General features: G+C 50.2%; 2 protein-coding genes across 3 annotated transcripts; one reads left to right on the forward strand and one right to left on the reverse strand.

The window, feature by feature from the left end:
- Positions 1–55: 55 nt before the first annotated feature.
- Positions 56–12669, reverse strand: MKRN2 (makorin ring finger protein 2). The gene is made up of 8 exons (XM_069865692.1): positions 12531–12669; positions 11148–11276; positions 8551–8729; positions 7545–7849; positions 5761–5975; positions 4136–4246; positions 2250–2394; positions 56–1713 (listed from the first exon to the last, which is right to left on the reverse strand). The coding sequence occupies exons 1-8, from the start codon at positions 12554–12556 to the stop codon at positions 1570–1572; spliced, it is 1254 nt and encodes a 417-aa protein (XP_069721793.1). The 5' UTR covers positions 12557–12669; the 3' UTR covers positions 56–1569.
- Positions 12670–12910: 241 nt separating this feature from the next.
- On the forward strand, positions 12911–17848 carry MKRN2OS (MKRN2 opposite strand). Of its 2 annotated transcripts, XM_069865934.1 has the most exons (4): positions 12911–13130; positions 13757–13806; positions 14672–14834; positions 17117–17848. In XM_069865934.1, exons 1-4 carry the CDS (start codon positions 12925–12927, stop codon positions 17334–17336), a joined length of 639 nt encoding a protein of 212 aa, XP_069722035.1. In that variant the 5' UTR covers positions 12911–12924; the 3' UTR covers positions 17337–17848. The 2 variants fall into 2 exon arrangements, with proteins under 2 accessions (XP_069722035.1, XP_069722037.1); XM_069865936.1 differs by lacking the exon at positions 13757–13806 and having other exon boundaries at positions 17117–17847.
- Positions 17849–19797: the final 1949 nt, after the last annotated feature.

Genomic DNA, 19797 nt, shown 5'->3' on the forward strand with positions numbered 1-19797 from the left:
TGAAAAACTGAGACGGATGTTATGAAGTTACCAGGACAGGCAAGAGCAGTTCAAGTAGAACCTGCTGTGACCGCCTCCAGGTTTCCAATTGCATTTTTATGTTTTTTATTCTACTGTGCTGATCCCTGTGCTGATGGAGCCTTTAACCGCGCTGCTCCTGCTTTGCGCTTCATCTCCTTGTTACCTGCTGTTTGCTTGGGCAGAAGTGAGTGCTTGATCTTGGCCAAACCCCACAGGGGAAAAGGCATGTGGTTTAAGCTAAGAAATGATTTCTAAACAACATTCTGTTTAGGGGTGTTCCCTAGGGAGACAATAGGAGCTGAAATCCCATTCTTGGAATGGAATTTTGGGATTCTTTAACACCATGGGCTGGAGCTGGTGCTGCCTGCGCTTGAGCCATGTGCTGCCCTACAGCTGCTACATGTGTCCAGGCTGAATTTTTACTTTAATCACAAAGTTAATACCACTGACTCAGCAACATTAACTTCTGTCAAATCTTACCACTGGATTGGTTTTGCTCAAATTTTTACATCACAGACCTGAATTAAATTTTTAACAAAAATAAAGCTGAGTTACAATTTTCTGGTTGGACTTGATCTTAAAGGTCTTTACCAACCTAAATGACTGTGATATTTGTGAACTCGGAAGAGCTGTGCCTTAGTCCCTCTCACCTCCTGGGCCTTTAGTGTTGCTATTCTTGACTGGGAAAAGGCACAGGGGCAGCTGGAGGCAGTGGCTCTCTAGGTTGTACAGTTACAAACCCAAGATCACCAAAAGAAATAAATCGGAAAATATTGTTACTTCATTGGATTTTGGCTACTTAATTTAACCTGAATCATGGTTTCCCTTCTAGTTAAATATATTTGAAGGAGTTAAATTGAAGAGAGATGCAACTCTTACTGTGGCGCTGACTGCTGGAAGGAGCTGCTTGCTCCTTATCCAGTTCCTAAGCACATCCTGAGGTGTTCCATGTGCTGATCCCGCACAGCGAGCGGCACAGGGGCCTTTGCTTTACAGCTGGGGCTCCCAGAGACGTTTCCTGCCCCGGGACGGGCAGTGCCCCTCGCTGCCATGGGACGGGCAGGGTGATGCTGAGCTCCACCTACGACTGAGGTTACTGCCTATCAGCTCCTACAGCCCTGGTTTAAGGAAGAAAAAGCTACACTGGCTGCAATTCCCAGTGGGTTGTTGTAGACAGACATTTGGCTGATCTAGTGAAAAAGAAATCGGTTCTGGGTGCTTTGTTTTTCAGTGACAGTTTTTACCAGCTTAAGCTTTTAAGTGGTAAGAGAGAAGCTGTATTTATGCTACCACTCAACTCGCAAGGCCGCATCTGCTAGGCTGAAAAGGGAGAAAACCCTTTTGGATTAAGGGTTTTTTCCATGCAATAAATTTAACTTTTAAGATATATTTTAGTGTTTTTGTTGCCACTCAAAAACTACCTGAAAACTTCACCAGGACTGCACAAGTCACCACAGGGCACACACTCTAGAGGGCTGGAGGAAGGAAAAGCACTGTTGAACCAGTAGCTGGATGGCTGCAGCCGAGGGAGGGCACCTCCAGGGCTCCTCACTGAGCAGCAGCAGAGTCCTCATCGGCCCCAGAAAGGTGCATGAAAAGTTCTCCAAGGTCCGTCACTTCCTCATCTGTGCTGGCCACAGTCCGACTTTCCCTGTCCTCAATGAAGTCCCACAGGCGCACAGAGTTGAAGAACTGGAAGAGAAGGAAAGTGGATATAAACTGGGTATAAACTGGAGAGTGACAGAGATAGGCTAGACATTAGGAAGAATTTCTTCACTGTGAGGGTGCGGAGGCCCTGGCCCAGGCTGCCCAGAGCAGTGGTGGCTGCCCCATCCCTGGAAGGGTTCAGGCCAGGTTGGATGGGGCTTGGAGTCCCTGATCCAGTGGGAGGTGTCCCTGTCCATGGCAGGAGGTGGAACTGGATGGGCTTTGAGGTTCCTTTCAACCCAAACTATTCTATGAAAACCTGACTGATTTTCAGATCACAGTCCCACCAAACCCTTATCAGACTTCTTAACGAACAGTCACAAGTTGAGCAGTTCTACGTTTCTGCCATTCAATGAAAGGCACCTTCTCCCTTCCCTCATAACAAACCTTGGCCCCAAGGGAAACAGAGAGGTGATTCCTCCAGCTCCCTCAGGCCACCCATGGTCCAAAACCCCCTGAAGTGAGTGCTCGTCTCACTCAGCACAAGGGTTTTGTGGCCCTTGAGGGGAAAATTCCCTTACCCGCACGGTCCCCTCGGAGCTGAGCTGCTTCCGTGGTTTTTCAGGTTCCGCTCGCGTCCCATCTGGATAAGCATGAAGGTAGAGACACCTCCCTCCGAAAGGGCAAGTCCCTTTCCCTTGTTCGAAGTACTTGCAGGGTTTCTTCCTGATTTAGTTAGAAGAGAGAGAAAGTTAATCGCTTTCAGCTCACAGGACGGAGCTGCAGTTCACTCTCCAGGGCTGCTCACTCAGCTTCAGTCAGTGCTGCAAGAAATTGCTCCTGTTAACACCTCGTGATTTGGTCTGATCCCTGACTGACAGCAGTCAAAGAGAAGGAAAGATGATTAAAAGTGAACAAAAGATGCATAGAACAGCACTGTAACTAAAAAGAAGTTAAAATAGCTTAAGGCAGGGAAAGTGAAGGCTGTTGAAAAACGATCATTGATCCTATATGTGCATTTGCATCACAGTGAGCAAATCTTTTGGTATTTTTCTAGCATTCCTTGAATATTCTGTCACTTCATCTACTGATAAGAACCAGCTCCTCCCATCACCTCCTTTGGCAGCTCTGTGACCATAATTCAGGTCCACATCAAGCCCTGTTCCTTGCAGAGGGTACAGCAGTGCCGGGGGCTCCGCAATGGAAAACAGCTGGAGAGGTGACTACACAGCTCACAGAATCATGGAATGGTTTGAGTTGGAAGGGACCTCAAAGCCCATCCAGTCCCACCCCTGCCATGGGCAGGGACATCTCCCACTGGATCAGGGGCTCCAAGCCCCATCCAGCCTGGCCTTGAACCCCTCCAGGGATGGGGCAGCCACCACTGCTCTGGGCAACCTGGGCCAGGGCCTCCCCACCCTCACAGCAAAACATTTCTTCCTAACATCTCATCTCAACCTCCCCTCTTTCAGTGTAAAACTGTCCCCCCTCGTCCTATCCCTGCACTCCCTGATCAAGAGCCCCTCCCCAGCTTTCCTGAAGCCCCTTTCAGCACTGTAAGCTGGTCTAAGGTCTCCTTGGAGCCTTCTGTTCTCCAGCTGAACAACCCCAACTCTCTCAGCCTGTCAATTGAACTTGTAAACTTAATATGCACAACTTCCCAAGACGTCTGTCACTTCTACAGTCTATCCAATAGCAGCTGAATGAGAAAAAGGCACAACGCTAACAATACCTTCCAGTACCTGAAAGGGGCTACAAGAAAGCTGGAGAGGACTAGTCATAAAGGCTTGTGGTGACAGGATGAGGGGAAACAGGTATAAACTGGAGAGGGGCAGATTTAGGCTTGACATAAGGAAGAATTTCTTCACTGTGAGGGTGGTGAGACACTGGCCCAGGTTGCCCAGGGAAGCTGTAGCTGCCCCATCCCTGGAGGTGTGCGAGGCCAGGTTGGATGGGGCTTGGAGCCCCTGATCCAGTGGGAGATGGCCCTGCCCACGACAGGGGGTGGAACTGGATGGGCTTTGAGGTCCCTTCCAACCCAAACTCTTCTATGATTCCATAAAACAACCTGAACAACGCAACCCCCAGCCAGGCAGCGCATTAAAAGAATGAATTTGCCTCTATAACACAAGGGGTCTGACTGTTTCATCCCAAGCTGGCAAATAAATCAGAATGGTTTGTGCTGGCACAACCCCTGCTCTTAGCTGCACCCTCTTTATCAGTAAATCCTCAAGTTCAATGGACTGCCAAGGGATCTATTCATAAAATCTTCACTTAGCAGACAACATTTTGGTCTGAGTTGAGCTCTTCAGCCAAGCCTGTTTCTATTCTCTTCTATTCAAGAGCCAAACCCACCTCTCAGTGCAGCCCAGCATTTAGTTTAAACACACAGGCTCTCCAGTCACTTGGGCCTCAGTGTATCCGTCTTAAGGACAATGTGAACAGCTTTTGTGGCTCCTGCACTTACCCCACTCCCTGCTTAAACGCTTCAATCAGCTCGTTTTTCTTCTCCTGGTCTTCTACCCAGTACACACTGGGAATGACAAACTCGGATATCACACGGCACTCTGGGCAAGACCTGAATGGATGGAGACAGAACAGCAATATCATTACTTTCAGAGAGTGAGGGTCCTCGGTGAGCCTGCTGGAAGCAGGAGGCACCTGCCCAAGGCAGATATTTTGTCACCACGAAGCACCAGACACCACCTCGCGCATTCGTGTAACACACACATGCTTGTTACTAGTTGCAAACGAAAGAATCCAACGCAGCGCAGTCAGGGCTTGTGGTACCTTGTCTGCATTTCTAGACTTGAAGTAAAGTAACAGGTATTTCCTCAACATGCAGAAAGAAACAGCATTTGCTAATCTCAATAAGAAGAAATAAACAGTAACCATGAGGTGACCGGTGCAGCTTCCACGCAGCAGGAAGTCAAACTGGTTGAAAAAAGACAAGGGAAGGTCTCTGCATTTTGAAATGTGACCTGACTTGTGCCAGCAGTGAGGAGCTGTTCCCCAGGTGGCGTTACAAGATGGATTTCTACACGAGGAACCGAGATCAAGAACCAAATACCAATGTCAGGTGCCTCAACAAGCCTAAGAGAGACTTTATCAGCCCTCTCAGTAAGTCCTGTAAAGCACCTCTGACCCAGCAGGCAGTGCTTTTAGAACTAAGCCAGGCCCCTCTTTCAGGTTAACTCGGCCATGACCAGGAGAAACGTAAAAAACACTTTTGAAGAATACCAGTATTTAAGCCACACTCAAACCAGATTCCAGGGTGGTGTTTGTCGAAGAAAGCCCTCTCAGTCCCTGCTGCAGGCAGAGCAGCTCTGTTCCTGTCCTGCAGGAACTCAGCTCTGCTACGGGTTACGTCCTAATGAACCAAAGTCCACGCTAATGACCTTTCTAATCAAAGTGGGGCTGAAAAGCCTGTTTTGGCAGAAGACAAAGTATTTCCCACCTACTCCTGAGCATGCTTGTAACAGGGAGTTCTGAAAGAGATTCTCAGAAAAGGAAATTGCCTGAATTGGATGTTTTAAATTCACTCACTCGAGAAGGGGAGCATTTGGCAAACATTTCTTATAGAGCTAGGAGATGAAGGCCTTTACTCCAATACAGATAAATGTGTGATTAGTGGGACGTTCAGCTTGAGAAAGCTATAGTTGAGAGAAAATTGCCCTAATTAGGCACATACATACATAGAAAAAAAGAATTACCGGTTTTGCACGCAAGGTATTGTGAGGGGCAGAGGTTCCCAGGGCCACGCGTGCACTCTGCCCCACCGCCAACGCAACGAGAGGGGAACGTGACACTGAGTTACCAAGCTCTGCCCACAGTGGAGCGCAGCACACAAGGAAACCGTTACCAAAGGATACCGACTGCGTCCTGCCTGCCTTGAAAGAGGCTCCTCATAGCCATGCTCCAACGCCCAGGAATTTGCAAGTGCTTAGACCAGGATTTTCTGAGCTCTGATCTCATTAATGGCTACGCTAATATTTATGGCTACAGAATTGCCTTTCACCAGTTTTACCTCCCTAGCGAGTCAAAGCACTGACAGAGCCCACAGAGAAGAGACCCCGGTTAATACCGACTCACTTTATGATGGGATTCTCGAACTGCTTGGCACATCTCCACTGCCGGATGCAGGACAAGCAGTACGTGTGATTGCAGTTGGAAAGGATCCCAAACCTCCTCTCAGAGGCTGATGGCTTCTCGTACACCACTTCCATGCAGATGCTGCACACTTTGTCCTGGCTTGCCTGAAAGGCGAAGGCCTTCTCCATGTCGTGCTCAAAGGTCGCCATGCACATCTATGACAAGAGAGACATTGTGGTTACGGCCGTCCAGGCTGTTCCCTGTGTAACACAACGGTCTGTGAAAGGGACCTGGTACAGGAAAAACACAGCACACCGACCACTCATGCTGCTGGCCTTTGTCCTCCTCACCATGAAGAACTCCAGTTCCTGACCAGCCCTGACCTAAACCTGGCAGCCAGTCACCCCTCAGGCCCATCTTCACCCAACCGATTGTTCATCTGGTCCCTCCAGCCACCCTTCTTCAAGGCAGCTCCAAAACATCTGCTCCCGGTCAGTCTGTCCTTACTTGACTCTGCCCTGAACATCTGGGAGGAGGTGACTCGCAGCCTGCTCAGCGAACTCAGCCTACACTGGCAGCCACAGTCCCTCCACACTGAGATGTGGTGTGAGCTACTAAAGACGTTCTTCTCATACAGTTTTAGGGTGTTCAGGGAAAAGGCTGCAGGGAAGTTTCTGATAAGGATGAAATGAGTGGTGCAGTTGCCACACTAGGAGGACGGGAGGTCATCCAGAGGGAACTGGACAGCGTGGAGCAGTGGGGCTGTGAGAACATCATGAGGTTCAATAGAGCCAAGTGCAAGGTCCTACACCTGGGTTGGGGCAATCCGCAGTTCCAGTCCAGAATGGGGGATGATGTGGTTGAGAGCTGCCCTGAGGAGAAGGACTTCGGGTGCTGGTCAATGAGAAGCTCAACATGAGCCGGCAACGTGTGCTCAGAGCCCAGAAGGCCAAGGGTGTCCTGGGCTGCATCAAAAGCAGCATGACCAGCAGGGTGAGGGAGGGGACTCTGCCCTTCTGTTCCTCTCTTGTGAGACCTCATCTGGAGGATTGTGTCCAATTCTGGAATCCTCAACATAAGAAGGAGATGGAGCTGTTGGAACGGGTCCAGAAGAGGCTACAAGGATGGTCAGAGGGCTGGAGCACCTCCCATACGAGGACAGGCTGAGAGAGTTGGGGTTGTTCAGCCTGGAGAAGAGAAGGCTCCCAGGAGACCTTAGAGTGACCTTCCAGAACCTGAAGGGGCTACAAGAAAGCTGGGGAGGGACTGTTTCCAAAGGCCTGGAGTGATAGGACGAGGGGTATAAACTGGAGAGGGACAGATTAAGGCTAAACATAAGGAAGTATTTCTTCAGCATGAAGGCGGGGAGGCCCTGGCCCAGGTTGCCCAGAGCAGTGGTGGCTGCCCCATATCCCTGAAGGTGTTCGAGGCCAGGTTGGATGGGGCTTGGATACCCCTGATCCAGTGGGAGGTGTCCCTGCCCATGGCAGGGGTGGGACCGGATGGGCCCCTTCCAACCCAAACTATTCTATGATTCTATCATTCTATGAAATGGGGAAAAAAGAAGTTGCTGTGCAAGGCTATCTGCACCTTCGTTACCAATTAAGCCCCAAATGCTCAAACAGACCACTTGTAGAATCATTTCATAGCTGGCTAAACAGTAAAACAAAAGCCTTTTGGAGCAACCGGCTCTTCTACAAAGCACATCTTTGGATTTTGGAGCAAACGACCCGAATCTCGCACCAAGCACAGCAAACCTTCCACCAATTTCACGTTAACATTACCATCTCATGAGCCTTCCTCTGCTCTTGGTCGAAGGGGTGAAGCACTTGCAAGCCACATATCTCACAGACGTCTCCGTGGAGGTAGAGGCAGCGCTCTCCGAAGTGGCAGGCGCCCGCTGCGGCATAGGGGCACAGCTGCTCTCTGTCGGCACAGGAGCTGCCAGCTGCTGGATCTTCCAGGCCGCTGCAAATAGCTTCCAAATAGGAATGCGGCTTCATTTCCAGGTTGTCGTTTTGGTCACTGCAACACACCACATCGCTTGTGGCACCAGGCGTCTGCTTTTCTTCACTCAAACCACAAAGATCTTAGGGAACAGAAACATGCTATAAGGTATATGAGACACCACATAAACCCCACACGAGCAGCTCCACATGCTTCCCTTCCAACGATTACCAGGGTGTTTTTCTAAAGACATGGGTTTTTTCTTAATGAAATCTCATCTCTGAGCTCCTTTTGCTTGCAAATCGCAAGAATTTTTACTAACTGCCTAGCAAAAAGTTTGCTTTCAAGATTTCTTCAGCTGTTTTTGTTTACAAATAAGATGAAAAGATCCTCTCATTTCACAAGTGGGCAACTGGCCTGTTTGGTGGAACAGTGGGAACAGGGGGAACAGCGAGCAGGCATCAGTCTGAGCTCCTCTGCTCAGATGCCTCCGTGCCTGCGTCCCTAAGGGTGGCACAACCCTCCCCAGGGCACACACCACACACGGAGAAGCCAGGTTTCTCAAATGCCTTCACATTGAGAATAAAAGATCTCAGGGGCAGAGATATTTTAACCAAGAAAACCCCAAAGTCAAACAAAAGAGGACCCATAAAAATCCCTTAAAATCAATCCCACCTGTCGGGGAACTGCAGGCTAAAAGCCAGTCAGCCAGATGTGGTCATTAAAAGGCGCTGACGGGCACAAGCATCCACGAGGCCACAGAACTCGAGTAATAAAAGCAGACAAACTACCTAACTGCTACGGAGCACGATGGAGGAGAAGCTCAGCCCCACTCGCACTCACTTCTGTCCCTGAGCACCAGTGTCTTCTTCTCCCGCTTGCCAGCCTCCTGCGGTTTGCTCCGGGGAGCCGGGGCGCCGAGCTCGGGGGGACGACGCGGGCTGGGCAGCGCGGCCGACGAGAGGGGAGGTGGCGCAGGGGCTGCTGCCGCCCCCGAGGAGGGGAGTCTGGTGTGATCATACCTGCCAAAGGAGAGAGACAGCAAGTGTCACAGAGTCTAAACCAGGCACAGAGGCAGGACCGGCCCCATGGAACACTGAAACAAAACAAAACCGCACTCACAAGTTGACTAAAATGCTTGGTCTCTTTCAAAGCCACATTAAAAGGCTTCTCAGCCTCAAAAAATGAATGTCCCTGAAAGCAAACCTGTATTTTCTTCTCCAGAGATGCCAGCACAGCTGTAAGAACATGATTCACGTGCACATTGAATTAGATTTTCATCATCCCCTCACACAAACAGGTTTGCTGGCATTTCTCAGAAAGGCAACATCAAAACACTGCTCAGGAGTGACATTCCATGATCTCTGCTTCCCCCTGCAAGCAGCAACACTCAGACTCCCACACCACAAGAGAAGCTGCAGTATTTGCAGGCGGCATAAGAAAGGACTTGAAAAATACAGTAAAGCTACAGAAATATCCTCCAGCTGCAGAGCAGAAGAAGTCAGCGCAGAGAGAGGCTGGTCCAGCACAGCCATAGCCACACTTGGCCTGGATCGGAACAATACTCTCCACAACTGTTCCTGGTCCTGTACTTTGGTCCTTTGTGCCCACAGACCTGCCACCGTCTGAACCGCTCTGTGCATCGAGTACCCCAAACTCTGCAAAACACCTGGAGCAAATCACAGAATCATAGAATCACCAGGTTGGAAAGGACCCACGAGATCATTCAGTCCAACCATTCCTCTCAAACACTAAACCATGTCCCTCAGCACCTCATCCACCCGTCCCTTAAACACCTCCAGGGAAGGTGACTCAACCCCCTCCCTGGGCAGCCTCTGCCAGTGCCCAATGACCCTTTCTGGGAAATTTTTTTTCCTGATATCAAGCCTGAACCACCCCTGGTGGAGCTTGAGGCCATTCCCTCTCGTCCTGTCCCCTGTCACTTGAGAGAAGAGCCCAGCTCCCTTCTCTCCACAACCTCCTTTCAGGTAGTTGTAGAGGGCAATGAGGTCTCCCCTCAGCCTCCTCTTCTCCAGGCTAAACAACCCCAGCTCCCTCAGCCGTTCCTCATAAGGCCTGTTCTCCAGCCCCCTCACCAGCTTCGTTGTTCTTCTCTGGACTCACTCCAGAGCCTCAACATCCTTCTTGTGGTGAGGGGCCCAGAACTGAACACAGTACTCGAGGAGCGGTCTCACCAGTGCCGAGTACAGAGGGAGAATAATCTCCCTGGACCTGCTGGTCACACCGTTTCTGATCCAAGCCAAGATGCCATTGGCCTTCTTGGCCCCCTGGGCACACTACTGGCTCATGGTCAGTCACTGTCAACCAACACCCCCAGGTCCTTCTCCTCCAGGCAGTTTCCAGCCAGACTTCTCCCAGTCCGTAGCTGCACAGGGTTGTTGTGCCCCAAGTGCAGGACCCGGCATTTGGCCTTGTTAAACCTCATCCCATTGGTCTCAGCCCAGCGGTCCAGCCTGTTCAGATCCCTTTGCAGAGGAAAGGGCGAAGCAGCAACAAACACGCTTAGCATCCATCTTTTCAATCCAGTCACGTCTGAGGTGCTCCCCATGAACACCAAGGCCGTCACCTCCATTAGATGTTACTTATCCACGGTGAGCAGCTAACGGAAGCTGCACAGATCGATGATGTTCAGTCTCCCCATCCAAATCTGGTGCCATGAACTATGTAAAGGAGCAGCAATACAATCAAGCTGCTGCAACCACAGCAATGCCGTGAGATCCCCTGTTCCCGCCAGGGGAAGGTACCAACTCAGGCTTCTCATCCACGACAGGATCTTTCCACCAAGGAGCCTCTGGGGCACATCCCTGATGGAACATAAGGGCGTTAACTAAAGCACAGTATTGACTAGAGCTTTTCTCAAGGAGTTTTATGCAGCAGCCCTCAGGAAAAAGTGTGTTTATGTCCAACTTTCTGACCAAACCTAGGGGAGCGCAAGAAAAACCTTTTGCTCCAAGACAGAACTGGAACTCCTTGAAACTGGAGGACGCTACACAGGGAGACTGGAGCAAAGCACTGTGGAACACTGCCTGCATCCAGCCAACTCAGCCACACGGAAAGCAAACTGCAGCTGAGTGCTACTCCATGTGAAGCTGCACATCCGAGGCATCACTTTTTATATTTAATAGGGCTGACTATAAAAAGAACCAGATGAAAACACACCTGAAACCTAAAGTTTAATTTCTAGAGAGTAAAATAATTGCTGAAGCCAAGGCAGAGCAGAACTATAACACTATATCCATAAGCTGGTTTTGGTCAGGAGAGAAAAAGCTCACATGTAATGTGTTATTTCATTCCTTTTGTCATGTAAGAAGTCTGATCTTTTCTTGATGTTTGATTCCCTGGAGTTTAAAGCTGACTGCACTTGATTACTGTGCCTGATTCTTCAGAACTGACGGCTCCAAGAGGAGCCAGGCTTTTACCTGCAGCGAGTCCCATAGGCGCACTGTCCCTTCTGGTAGTACTTGCAGATGGTGGAGGATTTGCTGGTCGCTAAGTCATGTGAGAACAGGCACTTTTTTCCCTCCCGACACACTCCTTGTAGGTAGTACCTGGGGAGAAGCAGCTCTAAGTCAGAGACAGATGTCTGGTAGAGGGGGACAGTCCAGCTTCCCAAAGGAAAGAGACAACTGCTTCCTGGCCGAAACGGTCCTTCCTCAGGATAGAGAACCCCAGGAGGAGGCTGCACCTGGGCCCCTGTGATGGCTCCTTGCGCCTGGGCCCACCGGGGATCACAGAATCATAGAATTGCTTGGTTGGAGAAGACCTTTAAGATCAAGTCCAACCAAACCTGTCTACTACTGAACCATATCCCTGAGCACCTCACTCCTCTACCCACCTTTTACATCCCTCCAGGGATGGGGACTCCACCACTGCCCTGGGCAGCCTCTGCCAGTGCCCGAGAACTTTTTGAGCGAGGCAATTTTTCCTAATATAGAATCATGGAATGGTTTGGGTTGGAAGGGACCTTAAAGCCCATCAGTTCCACCCCTTGCCATGGGCAGGGACACCTCCCACAGGATCAGATGCCCAAGGCCCATCCAACCTGGCCTTCAACACCTCCAGGGATGGGGCAGCCACAGCTTCCCTGGGCAACCTGTTCCAGGGCCTCATCGCTCTCATGGTGAAGAAATTATTCCTTATGTCTAGTTTAAATCTGCCCCTCTCCAGTTTATACCCACTGCCCCTTGTCCTGTCACTCCAAGCCTTTGGGAACAGTCCCTCCCCAGCTTTCTTGGAGCCTCCTCAGGTACTAGAAGGTCACTGTAAGGACTCCTCGGAGCCTTCTCTTCTCCAGGCTGAACAACTCCAACTCTCTCAGCCTGTCCTCGTACGGGAGGTGCTCCAGCCCTCTGATCATCCTTGTAGCCTCCTCTGGACCCGCTACAACAGTTCCGTGTCCTTCTTATGTTGAGGATTCCAGAACTGGACACAATACCCTAGAGGAGGTCTCATAAACCACTGCCCCATGTCCTATCACTCCAAGCGTTTGCCAACAGTCCCTCCCCAACTTTCTTCTAGCCCCTTCAGGTCCTGGAATCCAGTCTAACTCTCCCCTGGTGCAACTCGAGGCCAGTCCCGCTCGTCCTACCAGTCGTTACTCGGGAGCAGAGCCCAGCACCCCCTCCCCACATCCCCCTTTCTGGAGCTGCAGGGAGCGATGGGGCCCCCCGCCTCCTCCCCCAGCAACCCCGGGTCTCTCGCCGCTCCCAGCCCCCTCCCCAGACCCGTTCCCCTCTCCGGCCGCGCTACAGCCCCCCCCGTCCTCGCCGCAGGGCCCAGCGCCGCCCCGGCCCCGCACCCACCTGCACGTGACCTGCTTGGTGCTCATCCTCGCGCCGCGCCAGCCCGGCCGCCTGCCCGCGCCGCGCCCCGCCCCGGGGGTTCCGCTGCGCCGCGGCAGCGGGGGCGGAGCCAACACGGTTCCCTCCGCCCCGCGGTTCCGCACGGACACAATTCACTGCCGCGCCGCACCACAGAGCCGCGCCGGGCCAGGCAGAGCGCCGCCGGGTGCGGCCGGAGAGAGACGGGGCGGGCGGGGCAGGTAGGGCGGAGCGCCGCCATAGAGAGGCGGGGCGCGGCGGGCAGAGCGCCGCCGGATGCCGCCATAGAGAGGCGGGGCGGGCAGAGCGCCGCCGGATGCCGCCATAGAGAGGCGGGGGGCGGCGGGCAGAGCGCCGCCATAGAGAAGCGGGCGCCATGGCGGATGGCGGTATCGTGCGGGTGCGGCACTGCGGGGTCGCCGTCTTCTGCCGGCGGACCCCGCAGCGCTGCCCCGCCTGCGGCCGCCCCCTGCCCCGTGCCGGGCTCCTCGCCGCGCCCCGCCGCCTCCCCAGCCCCTTCCGCCACGGCCACCGCCAGCCCTGCGCCTTCCTCCTGCGGCCCACGGCCGGCGCCTTCCTCGGGTAGGGCGGGGGGCGCCCCGGCCCCGCTCCCTTCTCTGAGGGAAGGGACACGTCGCCTCCCTTTTTCCTCCTTCCGTGAGGGGAGGGCAGGGGAACGCTGCCTCCCTGCTTCCCTGCCCTTTGAGGCCACCTCCCCCTTTCTCTCTTCTCTGAGGAAAGGCGAGAGAAACGCCATATCCCTTTCCTTCCTCTCTGAGAAAAGGGCAGGGAAATGCGGTCTCCCTGTTTTCCTACCCTCCAAAGAGGGGGAAAGGCCATCTCCCTGCATCCCAGAGGGGAGGAGAACGCCATCTCCCTGTTTCCCTTCCCTCTGCGGGGAGGGAAGTGCTGTCTCCCTGTTTCTTTATCTTCTGGGGGGAGTAACACCATCTACCTGTTTCCCTTCACCGAGGGAAAGAAAGAAACACCGTCTCCTTGCTTAGCTACCCTCTGAGGAGAGGGAAACACTGTCTCCCTGCTCCCATCTCCCTGCTTCCCTCCTCTCTGAGGGAAGCGACGTAAACGCTGGGTCCGTGTTTTCCATGGAGTGTGACCTCCCGCCCCACTCGGGGCCTGGCAGCTGGAGGAGCAGCAGCTCCCAGGAACGGCCTCTGCCCCCACTGCCAACTCCCCTGCTTCTCTTCCAGAGAATACGATGGGAAGTCTGACCTCCACGTTGGAATATCCAACAGCAACGGTAAAGAGGGCTTCAGGGCTGCCTGACCCCCTTGCTCTGCTTCCATACTGTGTGTCTGGGCTGAGCGCCCTGTTCAGGCCCATGCGGGATTCCTCTTGTTCCCTGCGCGTTACCCGTGAGCATCCTAAGCCTCCTAAAATCACCACTGCAACACCCAGATACGCAAGGCTCTGCTGCTGGAGAGCCTGCACTTCCTCAGTGCGCTCCAGGTATCGGAACTGGGAGTGGAGATCAAAGATCAAAAGTTTTGGGTGCAAGAATGCCTCTCACCACACAGCTGCAAGCACACATCACTTCTGCTCAAAGCCATGCACCACTCCTCTCCTGCCAAGTTGTTCAACGTAGAATGAACAGGTGATGGCTATTCCCAACACAGGGAAATCAAAAGCAAGGCAGCCTACTTTTAAGAGGTTTCAGGAAGTTTTGGCTTAAACACAAGTTTTTGCTAATTCTAGAAATGCCCCTAATTATAATCATGAAAAAAAAATCCCCACAGTAAAAACACCACATTAAAAATCATCTCAGGTTCTCCTACAGCAGGGACCACCCAGCAGAACCTCACCTGAGATGTTTATTTGATAAAAAAGTGGTCTGGTTTGTGAGTTTAAGTTGCATTCCTTATCAAAAGATATCTGAAGCTACACTGTAAAAATGAGAACTGAGTGTGACAAAGTGCGGGCTGCCTTTTCTCTTCTGCAGCCACAGAAGGGCACTGGTGGGAAGCTAGGGAATAGCTTGGCTAAGAGGGAAAGGCAGCAGGGAAAACTAGTAGCCACTTCCATCACTTAAAAATACCAAACACAAAAGCCAAGGCGATGGATCTAATTTTCCTTATTTTCCTGCCTGTGTGTTGCTCTGTTTCCAGGTGTGGTGTATCACTACAATGAAGAGGGCGTTCACAGGGCTGGAACGGGATGGGAACAGTGCATCAGTATCCCTCTAGTACAGCCAGACATGTTTGGGCTGCTTCAGCAGTGGGATGAGCTCCTAGAGAAATTTTCTGTGGGAGAGGCCTGGCTTCCTCACAGGTAGGTAGCTTAATAGCTTGATGCAAGAGGAGTTTTTAGTCTGGGATGGTAAATTGGGCTGTTCAAGTGGTGGTTCGCTCAGAGCCTTGCTCCATTAGAACACGCAGACCTAACAAACCAGTCTAAACAATGCTGTCAGGCTGTCCTGAAACTCACAGGCCTTGCTCAACAGAAAGGGTATGGTTTTAAGTTTACATAACAAACTCATCTGCTGGGATGTAAAACCTCTAAAGGAAAAAAAAAAGAGATCATTTTAGGGAAGTTTTCTTCGGCAACAAAGGAATTTTGGGGCGGGGGGGAACCCAGTGCAGTGAAACACGGCCTTTAAAAGTGCCCTGCTGAGTATAAAATTGGAGAAGTCCAGATGCAGTTCTGGAGTTCTTCCTCGTAGGTTTCAGCAGCTGTAGGTGTGTTTGCATTCACAGGGTGACCCCACTGATAAGGTTCCTGAATCCTACTGCCAGGCAATTTCTTTGTTAGTGATCAGAAGTGGGAAACAGGCTCATTTCCAGCTCCTCTAACTGGTTCCTAACATTGCTTTGAACAGCTGAATACAGTAAGGCTTCCACATATTTTGAACTAAACCTGTATGTTCCAGTGAGAACACTCAGTTCTTTCTAGCTTTCTATGAGGTTAATGCCTGCTGACAGTGTTACAAATTGTACAGCCCAGCTAGAATATGCACTGTCACAGGCCAGATGATGGAAACACAGGTCCTTGAACGGTTCATTGTACATTTAACAAGCAGCCTGTCTGAGCTGCACAGTTCTGTGGGGTGTTTCACTTGGTGAATGCAGGGGTCATCGATATAGATGAAGAAGAAACATATAGATGAAAAACAACCCCACGACAAATCAGAACCAGGTTTTAGTACTTCTATATGTGCTCAATTATAACATTTCAGAGGTGATACATTATCTCACTAGTACCAGACCACCAAACTGCTGAAAATGTAACATCTTAAAAGAAGTTCAGGTAACAGCCTTTTTTCCCAATGGACGTGAACTGTGCTAAACTATCCTGCAACTCCTTTCAGTTCAGGTCAAGCCTGATCCCAATTTTCCTGATGGCCTTTAATTTACTGGAAGGAGGGTAATACAACAGCAGCAAAGATCTGCAGCCATAGCCAGGACCAACAATGTCCAAATGACTGGGAGATACTGGGTTTGCTTGTCGGGCTATAAAGACACACTTCCCAAAAATGAGATGTGAACTGGAAGACACAGCTGGTAATGAGAAGTGTATTGCAGAATTTGGTGCATTATAAATATAAAAATGAGAAGTTACCTGCTCTGCTTAATTAATCTGAGCACCATGATCCAGTGGGAGGTGTCGCTGCCCATGGCAGGGTGTGGAACTGGATGGGATTTGAGATCCCTTCTGACCCAAACTACGATTCTATGAATTCCCAGGGCTGACAGGCAAACCTCACAGGAGATTCCCTGGGGCCACACAGACCATGGAGGGGCTGATAAGGCAAGGAATGAGTTGCAGGGCTAGGAAGAACGAGGGAGAACTGACACAGGGGGAGGCAGTCACGGAAGAAACTTGAGGATTAGGCAGATGCAAACAGGACTCTGAGCAGCTCTGGGTGAAATGCAGTCACACAGGGCCAATGGAAAAAGCATCTCTTGAGTGGTGAAGGAATGGAATAAATGACTGAGGTAGTTAGTGGCCAACAAGAAACATTTGGGAGAATCCAAGAAGCCTTCTGACAGTGAAAAGAACAGGTAGGTGCCATCTGCTGCCAGGTGAGGGTAGCAGGGGGCAGACATAAAAAGCAGGAACATTTCAAACAGCTGTGCCTCTTTATTCAGCATCTCTGTCTTTGCACAACTGGCATGAATTGCTGCCAGCGGGAGGTGACTGGTGCACATGAAAGCAACTGCATCAACACACCAGTGACAGAATTTACTTGATTCTTCCAAGTTAATGACACACCGAAAGAAGTGCCTGTGATGGCACACAATTAACACCACTGCCTGCCGCAGGAAGAAGTTTTCAGGATAGGAGTGCCAAGGGAAAAGCCAAATAAATATAAAAAATAAGAACTTATTATTGTGAAGTCTGCAGCCCTCTGTTTTGTTTTGGGGATTTTTTACGCTCCCAGTTTCTAGCATTCCTGGCTGGAAGGCACAACTTGAAATCAACAGAGTATATTTAATCACCAGCTTTAAAGGAAAGTGGTGATAGTCCTTGGCAAGCACACGCTTCCTTATTTCACTCAGTAAGAGTGAAAGTAACTGATGGATTAATGCTAACTTACAAGATGTTTTTCCTAGGTATGAAGAACATGACCACAACTGCTACACATACGCGCTGGCATTCATTAACAGCATACTGACTGCACAAGGGAAACAGCAAATGAGTAAAAGTGAATTCACGGAGAAATTTGTGATCCCACAGACAAAGAAAGCTTCCAAATATATTACTGTGCATCGTGAGCTAACAGCTAACGATTTCTACATTGTACCCCTTCCTGATGAAGAAAAGCAGTGCTGAAAATGACAAGTTGCTACGTTAAAACATCTACAACGCGCAGTAGGAAAAGGAAGTCTTCACATTCCCATTCTCAGGGTTTAAGGTGCATGATCTACTTTACTTTACTGTATTTAAAAATAGATTTAACATTACTCATCATGGAAAGATCAGGAGACTGAACTCGTGCATTTGGATGAAATGACAGACATACAATACGCACACAAAGGAAAACTTCTATGGGAACTGTTCAGACAGAAAAATGTTTTCCTATTTATATTCACTATATGCCCTGTTCTGACCAGGCACTTCATATCAGAAATCTTAACTGCTGTGTAATTAAGGGTTTCAACAAATGAACTGTGGTAACTTAAGCTGTAGCACACCAAAATGTTTCTTCTCCTGTCACGTTTGTTTACTGATGAGTGAAAAAAGGGGAATTTGTGCTTGTGCGCTACTGAAATCCTACATCCATGACTTAATGCAGATTCACCACATGCAAAGCTGTTTTTCTTTAATTACTAATAAATAATAAATAAATCCAGCCTCCTGCAAGATATACTTTCCAATTATTCTTCACATTTTGTACATTTATTCCTCAAACCAAGACAAATTATAACAATTTAGTGTCCATATCTGTTCCTAACTGTAATAAGGAACAGACTCCTCAGCATTTACCTCTGAACTACAACTTTCAAAATTAACAAAACGAAATTTAAGTTAAAAACATGAAAGAGATTGTCCAGCAGCACTTTTACCTATTCTGCATTACATGGAAGTGTATGCTGAGGTCAAGATTACGCAGCCTATAATTCTGTGCAATTTCACTTTGCTTACATTCTAGTTTAAGAGAACAATTTCAGCTTATTTTCCTTTTGGTAATGTCTGCAAAGCAAGCTGGTTTTAGTTGAGGCGTAAGTCCTGTTTTCTCAAAGGTAGAGAAGTAATCATACGTGATCAGGGTTCTGTCTACCCCTAGGTTTACACGCCATATACACAGACTCACTCACCCTGACTCGCTGACTCTCTCCAGCTCTATACACCATGTTACACACTTCCCCTTGCTACGTTCTTTGGCTTCTTGCTAAATTCTAAAGTACAGCTCCTATATTACAATAAAAAACCACAACCCAATAGAGAAAGCCAACCTGAAACGTGCTGTTTGGCTGCTGTTGCAGACCTATCCACTTGCTCCTAGTGCACGTTGGAATTCCTCAGCTATGATTTGACTTAGAGAAAGAAATGATGCACCCTTAGCAAGTTTGCGGACGACACTAAGCTGGGTGGAAGTGTCGATCTGCTGGAGGGTAGGGAGGCTCTGCAAAGGGATCTGAACAGGCTGGACCGCTGGGCTGAGTCCAACGGCAGGAGGTTTAACAAGGCCAAAGGCCGGGTCCTGCACTTGGGGCACAACAACCCTGTGCAGTGCTACAGACTAGGAGAAGTCTGTCTAGAAAGCTGCCTGGAGGAGAGGGACCTGGGGGTGTTGGTTGACAGCCGACTGAATATGAGCCAGTAGTGTGCCCAGGGGGCCAAGAAGGCCAATGGCATCTTGGCTTGTATCAGAAACGGCGTGACCAGCAGGGCCAGGGAGATTATTCTCCCTCTGTACTCGGCACTGGTGAGACCGCTCCTCGAATCCTGTGTTCAGTTCTGGGGCCCTCACCACAAGAAGGATGTTGAGGCTCTGGAGCGAGTCCAGAGAAGAGCAACGAAGCTGGTGAAGGGGCTGGAGAGCAGGTCTTATGAGGAACGGCTGAGAGAGCTGGGGTTGTTTAGCCTGGAGAAGAGGAGGCTGAGGGGAGACCTCATTGCTCTCTACAACTACCTGAAAGGAGGTTGTAGAAAGGAGGGTGCTGGCCTCTTCTTCCAAGTGACAGGGGACAGGACAAGAGGGAATGGCCTCAAGCTCCACCAGGGGAGGTTTAGGCTGGACATTAGGAAAAAATTTTTCACAGAAAGGGTCATTGGGCACTGGAACAGGCTGCCCAGGGAGGGGGTTGAGTCACCTTCCCTGGAGGGGTTTAAGGCACGGGTGGACGAGGTGCTAAGGGACATGGTTTAGTGTTTGATAGGAATGGTTGGACTCGATGATCTGGTGGGTCTCTTCCAACCTGGTTGTTCTATGATTCTATGATGGCATGCTATTTCTGAGTGAATCAGAATCCATGCTTCATTTAAGTACTGTATTTTAACCGGTATAAACACAATCCCAAGTTATCAGTGCTAGGGTACAACCACCTGGTGTACATTACTCAGCAGCACAGTACTGAAACGTGAAGTGCAGTTGTCTGCTTGTAGAAATAAATCACCTTCCCTCAGCCAGCGAGCATACACATCCCAGCTCAGAACAGCCACTGTGCAATTAACATTTTCATTTTAAGCCTTTCCAGTAGAAGTCAGATTAAATGAAAGCAAGGACTAGAAGATGTTCCAGTCTGAGTTGGATGCAGTTGCCTGCATTCGTGGCACGGCTTCATAATCC

Source organism: Phaenicophaeus curvirostris, chromosome 11 (genome assembly GCF_032191515.1).
Source record: "Phaenicophaeus curvirostris isolate KB17595 chromosome 11, BPBGC_Pcur_1.0, whole genome shotgun sequence".
Classification (NCBI taxonomy): Eukaryota; Metazoa; Chordata; class Aves; order Cuculiformes; family Cuculidae; genus Phaenicophaeus; species Phaenicophaeus curvirostris.